The 11,532-nt window shown below is 42.6% G+C and overlaps 1 protein-coding gene across 2 annotated transcripts in view; it reads right to left on the bottom strand.

Annotated features, from left to right (window-relative positions):
- Positions 1–11,532, bottom strand: part of ANKH (ANKH inorganic pyrophosphate transport regulator) — a 102,152-nt gene extending 90,620 nt beyond the window's left edge. Inside the window, exon 1 of one of the 2 annotated variants that reach the window (XM_015854397.3) lies at positions 11,400–11,532. In XM_015854397.3, coding sequence (XP_015709883.1) covers positions 11,400–11,495 — 96 coding nt within the window. In that variant the 5' untranslated portion in view covers positions 11,496–11,532. Of the gene's footprint in view, positions 1–10,805; positions 11,028–11,399 lie in introns of those variants that run through there. The other variant, XM_015854398.3, reaches the window with a different exon arrangement.

Below are 11,532 nucleotides of genomic sequence, written 5' to 3'. Positions count from 1 at the left end.
TAAACCAGTGGACGTATTAAATACAGAAGAACCCACATTTGCAGATTGCCGCAAGCCTGAGTGAACCCTTGGAGCTCAAGTCACAAATATGCAGCTTAACATACATTCTCTTCACTAAGTCCTGAGGAAAGGATTGTGCCTTTGCTAGCTATGATGTCTCCGGTGATACAGCTGCTCATAAGGAGGCTGGAGATTGCAGGTGACAAAAAAGGGATACTGTGATTTGGAGAAGCTAACCTACAGCTGCACAGGTCGTTTCTGGAGAGTGATTCAAAGTTCACCAATAGGTCAACCCTAGAATAAGAAAGTGTCAAGCAGACTATCTGCTGTGTTTTCTCATATATTTATTGAAGGAAGAAATGTTGGCCTCTGAACTGTATCAGCAGGAGAAAAAAACAAAACCCCAAAACAACTAGACACTGCTTATATCAAATCCAGAAGGCATTGCTGAAGAAAGCTCTTCCAAAGATGATTACAATGCTGGAGCATGTCCTAACCACTAGACCGTTGACTGTATCTCAGAAAGCTCATATAAGAACAAGCCAATGAATGCTGAAAGGTCGTCATGCTTTCATGCTTTGAAATAAAAAGCTCTGAAGCAAAATGACTACCCACAAGTATGTAAAGAACAGTGGTGCCATGAGCAGGAGTGCTTCAAGATTGTATTTCAAGATGAGATTCATGTAGAAAATCAATTATTCAAAAATAAAGCCACATTTGCACATGCAACCACCACAGCAGCTCAAACTACAGGAGGCAGCCATGCACACATGAAAATACCTAGACAGTTTCACATGCAGCTTTTGTCCTTTCTCTAACCATCTTGCCTCACATGCAAGTGAGTAATCAGCACAGTACTTAGCACCACTCAGTAAACCACTTTTCGGTAAATGCATTCTCTTCTCATGCTCACAAATATGATACAGTGCACATGTTTTATACATCTATCTTCCATATTAGAGGAGCAATTGATAAATTTATTTACCTGGAGCAAACAGAAAGGTTTTTGTGGATCTTAAAAATGTTTTATGGTTTGAACTTCCTTTCTCTTCCAAAGCAAATGTTTCAGACTGTGAAATTGTCATGACTCAACATAAACATGAGGAAGCTGATCATGCTGTCATAGTAGATTTGTGGCTACATGTTATCAGTCATTTTGTACTATTGAAGAGCAGAGTAAAACATTCAGAAATATCTCTGTGACTGTAAAAACTGGGGTTATTTTAATGGGCTTCAAAAAAAGAATGAGCAAGAAATGGCAAAATTAAAATTTGATAGAGAAGATGATCCATTCACTGAGAAGGGAAGATTTATTCCCCACCAACTGTGGGGCAGCCTACAGACAGTGCACTGGTGCTAGTGAATGAGGGAAACCAACAATCCTCCTAAGCACATCCCAGGTGCATTTGGTTCTCCCTGCTGTAATTAGCAGCAGATTTGAACTCCTCTCCCTAAGCAGCCTCTTGGGCTATGGTCAGTGGAATGCAACTCAAGCATTCCAAGTCATTTTCAGAATGCTAGAGTGGTTGAAGTTGGGTGGGTTGGTGGACTAAGTCAGAAAAGCGAATAGCAGGGCAAAAGCCAAATGGACTGACTGTCTGAGACGATCATGATGTGATCCCCCGAGGAAGGCAAGAGTTTGAAGGGGAGGAAAATAAGGAGAAATGTGCTTGTCTACACATCCCTTCCAGAGACTGGGACTGGAATGAGGGCTCTGAGCCCTGCCTTCCCTCTGCTGCCAGCAAATTAACTGGGAAATCCACACACACGGGGCCGTTGCACGATGCCCCTGACTGCCCAAGTCAAAGAGAGATTGGTATTTACCTATGAGCAGATAGGATGCCTATGTAACTAAACTGTTTCAGTAACTAAGAGACAACAAGGCACAGCAAATGAACCACAGTAGCAAACTGAAAAGACTACTATCTTTCAAGGTACAAGGCTGGAAGGCAACACATGCACTTTATGTCATCACAGTAACTAAAACACCCTTTGTTTCTGCTGAGCATCTTCTCAAGGCAGCTATCTCTTTAAGTCCTTTAAAACACTCTGAAAGCTTCCATTGTAAAATGAGAGGCAAGATCTCATTTCCACACTGAGGAAATTCTAACACTCTATTTCCTTCATACTGGAAGGCTTCTTGGATTCTGAGAAGCTCAAATGGTTTGCATTTTTTTTCCCAGATCTGCCACCAAGACTCAAGAGTTGCATATTGTTTGCTCAGGTAGCAAAGAATATGCTGTTCCATTATTCACTTCTAAAATGAACATGACAGGGACCTCACAGTCAATACTTAATTAAGTACAATACTGATTTCCTAGCAAGCCATCTCTGTACACCGAACTTGGGAATTGTTGTGTTAAAACAGAATATTATCATTTAAGAAAACTGTATAATGATCATAAAAGCCAAAGTGATTGAAATTAATATCAGAAATTCCAAACCTCTGAGTAGTACAAGATATTAGGAAGAGTCCATGTTAACTGTCCTTAACTGCCCTCCTAGACTGCACTGATCATCTTTGAGAAGTACATAGTGGCCCAGTTGTATGACCCTCTGACCAGAAGACGTGGTCTTCAGGTTTGATTCATCACATGCAATACATCACAGTGATCACAATATTATTTGCCTTCAGCAATTCATGGAATTTGAATTTGAATTTGAAATGTCACCAACATCTAATGCCATCTAAAGCCTAGCACTCTTCATGCCAACATATTTTAGAACTAAGTAATGTATGAGCTGGAACAACTACTGCATTTTGCTTGGAAAAATTATCTGGAAACCTTTTCAGTCTAAATTATGTTTAATTGCTTCAGTCTCTCTTGTTGCTCTGGGACACGTTCTTCTCTGTAGCACTGACCTAGCTAACATTGTTTCTTCTCCTCCATAATCACACTGCAGTTCATAGACTGCAGACAGCTATCAAGTTCCCTTTTTTTTTGTTTTGGCCCAAGCTTAAGTATTTCATTTCTATAATATTTCCCCTTATGTAACTGACATTTTATTCCCTGTTAACAGAACTGAAAATGTGGTGTCCTCCTGCCTTATAATATTGTAATATTGTTAACTACTTATTTTCTCTTCAAATGTGCTAAACACTTTTTAATTGGTAACAGGGGGAATGGTAATGCTGGACTTGTGCTAGCCTGTCTTTTGTCTGCAGAGCTACACATTGCAGATGAAAGGCTCCCAACTTACTGGTGCATACCGGTATGGCACAGCAGTGAAATTGGCGCCTCTGGTGGCGCAGTGGTAGGAATGCCGCCTTGCAACACCGGAGGCCTGGGTACGAATCCGCCCTGTGGCGCAAGTGGTAGAAGTGCCGCTCTGCTACACAGGAGGCTCGAATCCCGGGGGGTTGGACTCGTTGATCTCTAAGGTCCCTTCCAACCCGCACAAGACTGTGATACTGTGAAAATCTTCATAACAGGATGCTGCCGGAGGCCTGTCTCAGCTCAGCTCACCTTACTTGGTCATAGCTAGAGGGAGCAACAGCTACCATTCACTGATGGAGAGGTAATAAAATTAAGACACTGGTCCCCGATTTGCAGCAGAATTAAAGAAGGGCAAACACAATGAGACTACTATGCAAATAGGGAAAATAGTCTAATCAAATATGAACATAAATAATATATTTTCAGGGAAGTAAATGTCAAATGCTGTCACTAAAGACAATAGTGGATGCAGTGAAATTTCACCTCTTGTGCCTTCACATTCTGCATATCTGACTTGATTCAGGAAAAGAAAATAATGGTTGCAGTTAGGGTGTTTGACATACAGCCCACAGAACCCCGTACTAGAAAAACTACATACAAAAAGTCAAACAGCTAAGAAAAATGTGAACACTAACAGGCAATCCAGCCTGTACGGACGTTCTTTCTGCATCTCCAATGGACGATTTTGAAAGCAGTAAATTTGATAAAGGTCGGAAACAACTGATGTAGCAATCCAATCACAAAGCAGAAGAGCTATCTACTGCGAGTCATTGGAAATTAAGTTGTGCGTTACAGTTTATTCTTGCCAGTTCCAACAATGTAGTCAAAACACTTCCCACACTAAAAGCTGGACATTTGTCAAGTCACCAACGAGAAATGGTGCCATATCAGCAAAGCAAACTGGGCATGCCAACACCCTTTCTCCAGCAGTAATAGCACTGCCAAACAAGAAACAGTGAATTCCTTGCATAATATTGGAGAAAATAATTAAATATGATTTCATTCCATTCTAACACTATGTTTTATTTTTAGCAAACTGTTGTTTACTCTCCAGTATTTTTCCTTTGTCCTTTCTCAGTATGCTCTTGAAATGGGTATGGAAATCAATTGCACTCACAAATAGCAACGCTGTACTTCAGCATTCCTTGGAACCAAAGGCTTGTTTACACCTTGAATTAATTTCTAGTTAACATTTTACGCAGGCACTTTTATTTTACTGTATATCAGAAAGGAACTAATCAAGAAAAACTGCACATTCAAACAAACTCTAATGTAGAGTAACAAGACTATGTAAATTCTTCCACAGGAGTGATACCACAGAGCAGACAGAAGGTAGAGAACTGCAGAGCTTTGCTTCTTGGAAGCAGAAGTCATTCGGGTCTCTTATTCTTATGGTCATTCTTTTTAATTCTCAAGCTAGTAGTTACTGGAAGAGGCATCAGCAGCCCATACCATGGCTACAGGAACGTGTCAGTAGAAAATGAAGCAAGCAGAAAAAAGTATAACCTAGTAATTTAGTTGCACATTAACATTCCTGCTTCCCCCTCCCCAGAATCTACAGGATTCTATGCACAGAAAGAACGAGGTATCAGTACCTAGTTAGATTAAGCCCCATCCTTGGAGGTGTTCAAGACCAGGTTGGACAGGGCCCTGGGCAACCTGATCTAGTAAAGGTGTATGTTTGGTGGCCCTGCCAGGCAGGGGGGTTGGAACTACATCATCCTTGAGGTCCCTTCCAACCCGGGTCATTCTGTGATTCTGTGATTGAAATCGAAGGTCATCACAGTTTTTCCTTTTCTCTTTTGCAGAAATGCATGTTCTGACATGCTGTTTAAACTGGAATCGAGCTTAGCAGTAATACATGTTATTTAAGAACATCACAGATTTCTGAAAGTAGCTACAAAGCAAAATCTGTTTGGAATTGCTCAGTTTTATGCACGGAGGTTTCTGCATGAGTTGGCAGCTATATTTACATTTTCTATTTATACCGCAACTTACATCCATGTTTTACAAACATGAAGGAATAAACTTTGTAACTGCCTTGTGAAACACATTTCTATTTTAGAACTGACAGGACTCACACAAAGAAAGGGACAAATGCCTTGTCTAGGATCAAGTCAATTAACAGCTAGAATCTCTACTTTCAGAGCTGGAGCCTAGCATCTGTGCCTTCTTTGCACACAGAAGCAGTCACTTATCTTCAAATAGTCTTAAGATTGGTCATGTCATTCAAGGTTTTGTACACAACCAGGTAATCCATGCAGTAGCACAGTGAGCAAAGATTAAAAACAAATGAGTTCAGATCAAATCAAATGCAAACAGAAATCGGCTTACATACTTTTGTAAAACTGCAACCAAAAGAAATGAACAACAACAAAAAACAACAAATCAAATGGTCATTTCAACTCTGAAGGAGGAGTTTTGCTTTTCCTTCTGTGATGCAGAATATGGTGGTCCAAACCCCTGTGCTTTAAAATTAGACTTGGAGTGTATTTTTCCTTCCTAACTCTGTTTTCACCTACTGGACTTCACTGAAGTAAGGGGAAGACTTCAAGTGCCCTGTCCCCCAACATGCAGCTAGAGTACTTGTCCTCAACATGATTCTTTCCCAGTGAAGGACAAGGATAACTCCAGAAAGAGCCCTCTGCCCTAGACGGATCGCTAGGCAATATGGTAAATAACCCTCCCCTCCCACCACACCACTTAATCTTCAGCTAGGGAGAATAACTTCCAAGCCAGAGACCAAGAAGTTCTATAACAACCTACTGGGCAAATGCTGACTGGGGGGTGGGAGACAGTGGAGGTGGAAAGCAGGGAGCTGACTGATTTGGTGAAGGAAGGAGAGGGACGGGTGAAAAATAGCACACTACAGATCCTATGTCTAGGTTAGATATTCTATAGTACAGCAGCACAGAGCACTGCAAGAAATGGGCTCCTTATTCTGAGGATCATTCTCACAGTTTCTAGTCCAAACGGATCCACAACTCTTCATTACATGTTTATTTTGTATCATACTTGCTACCAAATGAAAATACATATCAGTTCAGCTGCTGGGAGAATGCATCTTTGTTACAGTTAAGAACAATAATGCACTGCTGAGATTTGGCTTTTATCTGCTTGTGCTTTATTAGATCTTTCACTTCTCCCCAGATCTCACTGTGTACCGCTTGCTGTGAAACTCCAGCAAACACTCTGTATGACTGGTGTGTCTGGCATCTAATGCCCACCGCCAACTAACGTAGCCATGTAAGCATAATTAATCACTCGTGTATTCTCAAGAACTGTCCACAGGGTCTGCAGAACACTTAGCACTGGCCTGAAACCTCCAAGTGCTTGGCAGACAACTGTTAGCAGCCAGGGCTGTAGGACTCAGCCTGGCATGGAAGACACGCTTTGCCTAGATAGTCTCTGGAGCATACGTGTTCAGATCAACATCCTGCAAATCACAACTCTGTGGGTTTAGTTCAGTTTCTGATTCTACACGTCAGATAAGACTTAATTTACTAATTTAATTTAAAATTTCACGTAGTTCATGCTAATTCAAAACAAATTGGGTATCTCCATCATACTCATACTTTGCAAGTGGTAATAACACACAGTCATTGTCTGCACTAATTACAGTGCAGGGTTCCTCGTTTGCGTGATACTAAAGTCCCGCAAGATTTCAGTGAGTCACTGACCTCTGGCAGCAGCACTACCAGAAATACTTTGCACTTGCACGGCACCTTTCATCTCAGAGCACTCCTGAAACACTCGTCCTCCTTATGGCCCTGTGACACACAGGCAGGCATCCGAATACACTTCAAAGCCAGATGAACTGTGGCACAATGAGGTTACAAAACCTGGCCCAAATCCCTCCAAATGCTTGTTCTGAATGTCCAGACAATAACACCTACCCACAAAATGAGCTTCATAAAGTATTAATCAAAATGTTTAACCCCCTACCAGTTTGCAAATGGCACGGACAGCAGATAAGCTCGCTAATTCTTTTTGATACATTATTCATGACTTGTTCTGCTTTTCTGACAACTTTTTTTGTTTTGTTTGTTTTTTAAGGAAAAACAAAGAGAAATGCATTTAAATTCAAGAAAAAAAAGGTTTGGTTTCTGAACAATTATTGAAAAAAAAATAAAAATAATTAGAATCTAAAACCTGTATCACCTCCTTATAGTTGGATCCCAGCTACTGAACTGTGCTCAGTTCCCTGCAGGACACGAACTCTCCTGTGATCTCAGGAGAAATTGGCAGTTGGATTCTGCTTGCCTGGGTTCAGTTTCCAAGCAGCTGCGTGCCACCGAACATTATGTCTGCATGCCTAATAGTAGCGTTTGTAAATAAAACTACCCAGCCAACATCAGTTGAAACTAAAGATTCAAGGCCCGGCTGCACTGTAGGCAAAGCACCCCTGTTCCAGTGAATAACTAAAACAACTAAGGGACAACTGCAGATAGGTCATTGAGTGTCCAGATACTGCAAAATATTGCCATTGGTCTGACCTCTCCCATGAGCAGCAGACAGTCACCAGTCATACTTGCAAACTATATTTCATCCTGCTGAAGGCTGATTGTGCACTTCAAGGAAGTCATTTAAATAAGCTGCACCTCATCTCACCCCCTTGGTAACAATGCTAATACAATAACATAAACTACAACTTAGGCCATGATGGTATAAGTGAGCAGCTCTGAAAGCGTGTTAAAAAGAAAACTGAGGAAGAAAGTAATAGATTTCTGAATGCATGGGGTTACAGCAGTGCTATTTGCTGGGTGAGTTGTTTGAGGCTGTGCTCCACTCCACCACATGGGAGCAGTTGATCTATTTCCTTCCAAGCGTGTACGCTTAACATCATTTTCAATTGAAGTCAGGATTTTTAGTGCAAATCCTGATCTACAGCAGCCAGTTACAGTGAATCCAGGGATAAGGGAAGTTACAGTGAATCCAGGGGGAAGTTCTTCACTAGGAGAGTGGTTAGGCCCTGGAACAGGCTGCCCAGGGAGGTTGTGGATGCCCCGTCCTTGGAGGTGTTCAAGACCAGGTTGGACGGGGCCCTGGGCAACCTGATCTAGTAAAGGTGTATGTTTGGTGGCCCTGCCAGGCAGGGGGGTTGGAACTACATGATCCTTGAGGTCCCTTCCAACCCAGGTCATTCTATGATAAGGTTCTAAGAGTGAAATGCTCTTGCCAGCATAGTGAAGGGGCTAACCTCTACTCTGGTGGTGTCAAGCTCTTTAGATAAATGCTCTGTCCTATTTATTTGTGGGTGTACATAGAGATAAGTAAATAAGCACATACCTGCAAGTACATGCATACACACAATTGAACTGTTTCTGCAGAAAAGGGAAAATGAAGCAAAATATTTGGGATTACTTTCCTGAAGGCCTTTCCCTCAGAAGAAAATTTCCTAAAAGATATGCAATAGCGTAAATAAACTGTAAGAGAAATGGGTTGCAGAGGGTAATGGAAATGGATCAGAAATGGTTTACTTCACCAGTCTGCTGGCAATTTACCCCGTCATACAGCAGGATTACTTTTTTTAGTAGAAAAAGATATCAGGTATTTGTCTAAGAAGGTTTCATGAGGTGAACAGACGAGGTCAGATGACTGAACTGGAATAGCTCTGTAATACAGCCTTGGCATGAAGTGCTGCTGGATGAGGGTCCCAGGGTCAGCGGGAGACTCTTCTCTGGCTACAGTGGTGCTGAGCAAACTGCAGGAGATAAGCTGCCAGCTTTCACGAGCACTGCTCCAGCATTTTTTACTTCCTACCAACTAAACAAAATTGTCAGAGAAAACAAACTGTGTAGGACAAGGACGACAGCCACAAAATATGTTCTGCAAGTACTCTGCATCCCTTGAAGTTGAAAGAAATACAGACAGCAACATCAACAACTATTTGGCAGCTTCCTACTTATGTTGACTATTGGACAAAACTACTCAACACTTAGAAAAGTCCCTCCGGTAAAAAAAAGACTGAGATTCTTTTTGCTTTGCACTCTTCAGTCCCAGACTAATATTGCTAGGTTCTGTTATAAAGGTTGTGCTTTGAATACTTCTTCCAAATACCCTTCCCGTTTGAGGGAGCAATGTATGAATACAACGTATCAAAAAGGTTTCTGACTTACGGTATTTTTAAACACCTTTTCCTCTCTGCTCATGCAAAAAGCATTCTCTGCCTCATTTTTGCAGTCATCTCTTGCTTCTGATCTCTAGTTCTCCTGTTTCTTTTACAGCACTGTCCAGAGGGGATTCTCTTTACTTTGTGATAATTTGACTGCCATTATCATTCCTAGAAATCTTTTTTATCCAAAGCATACGTTCACTGAGGGACGTACCGGAGCCCTTTGAGAGCTATCAGTTGGCACACCCATTCTTTTATGTGGCTTCCTTTCAGGCCTGTTATTAAGATTATTATAGTTTCGGAGAGCAGAAAGGTGACTTGCTCAGGAAGCCAATGTATTTTCAGCAACACAAGTCCTAATGTCCTATGGGTATTAAAAATAATACATGTAATACAGCAAAACTTCAAGTGTGTATGCAATGACTGTCCTTTGGACAGTAAGAGGATTTCTTCTGACCTGGAGTGACTTTGTCCCTGCCTCAATTTCCTGATTTCCATGTAGGTAAGCTCCCACCGGGTCAGTATGCAATGCCCCTATCCAGCTCCCACTACCAATCACAGTTTTTCTTCAGCAGTCTCACTACTTGCTAATTTTTCCCTCTTTAATTAAACACCTACCCAGTCACCCACCTCAAAAATAGGTGCCCTAACACCCCCCAGAAAGCAAGTCTCAACCAACACCACAAATGTTGTGTTTGTATCAAAAATCCACTTTCTGAGGTGTTCTGTGCACGCTGCTGTAAAAGATAGATAAGATAGATAAATACCATCCACATATTAACATCCCTGCTGTGTAACTCATTCCAGATCAGACAGAAGAGCCCTCACTTATACACTTGCAGTCTTTTGTTTGTTATTTTTTCATATTCTAGTCCAGAGCACACCAAAGATGGGATGTTTCTGACAGGTTGACATGGGTTTTGAATCAAGCTGACCTTGTATGAATTAAACTGTATGCACGCACCTGTCACATGGCATTTGCTGAACGAACTATTTTCAGTTTAACTTCTGTTGCATGCTATTTCCATGGTACAGATATTAGCATTTAAGTCACCATTTCCCTTGTTGTTTCAACCTTTTCTTTTTTTTCCCTAAGCATGATTACAAAAGACTGATTCAGTAGGAAGATACTCAGTTGTTAGACAAGGATGGAACAGCATTATTTTAATCACTACTTATTTAAAGGACTAGGAAGCAAAATGAGATCAAGATAAACACATGATAATTGTTTTTCCTACTGTAATATGTGTCCTTTGATTTTTCTCTTCATAACAGGTGAAAGTACACATTAGTTTTCTGATATCTTTGCTTATGAAATATGGGAGCAGGTGCCTACTCTGCTTAAAAACCAAGAGCTTCTGAGCAAAACTGAGTGATCTGGGGTAAGGAGAAAAGCTGTATGGGCACTGTGTCCTAATAAAAAGGCAGTGTAAGCCCCTGTATCCCAGCCTGCAACACAGCTGGAGCCTTACCTGTCATAAACACCAAAAGGAGAGACCACACAGAGCTCTCTGCAGCATATTATAACATATGAGCATCCTTAATGAAGAGCACGGTCAGAGTATGTCAAGTACGAAAGGTAGTAAGCTGGGTTCAGGACAGCCTGGGATGCCCCACAACACTCTGGTATCCGAGCAGGGCTGAGGTGCACGTACCCTTTATCTGTCTCAATCACGGCCGCTGCCAGCCGGAGCGCAGCAGCGCGGGGTCACCGGCCCGCAGCCCCGCGGCCACCCCCGGGTCGGTCGCCGCCCGCCCGCCCTCCCCTCGGGACGGCCCCGCCTGGGGACAGAGCCGATGCGGCAGCGCCGGGTGGGGACGGGGGGAAGAAACGCAGAACCCTTTATGCATTATGTAATGTCACGTTATATAATCCTGAAACGCAAGGGGGAATTAAAAAGTCTTTCCCCGTCAGCTTGAGGTCGGGGTAGACCCGGTGCTCCCGGGCTGGCTGCGGGCAGCGGGACGCCGGCAGAGGACAGCGGGGCCCGGCCCGGCTGCGCTTTGCGTCGCGTCCCTTCCCTTCCCGCTGCGGCCCTGGGGTAGAGCGGGCGGCGGCGCCTTACCTGCTCCCCGAAGTCGATGGCGATGTTGGTGATGCCCAGAGGGACCAGGAAGCGGATGAGGGGCCAGTAGTTAGTGAGCGCTGGAAATTTCACCATAGTCCCAGCTGCGCGGTGGCCCCAAGCACATCTGCCG

Source organism: Coturnix japonica, chromosome 2 (assembly GCF_054131305.1).
Source record: "Coturnix japonica strain WE chromosome 2, WE-NBRP24, whole genome shotgun sequence".
NCBI lineage: Eukaryota > Metazoa > Chordata > Aves > Galliformes > Phasianidae > Coturnix > Coturnix japonica.
Note: the sequence above shows the minus strand (reverse complement) of the source record. Positions and strands in the feature narration are given on the sequence as shown.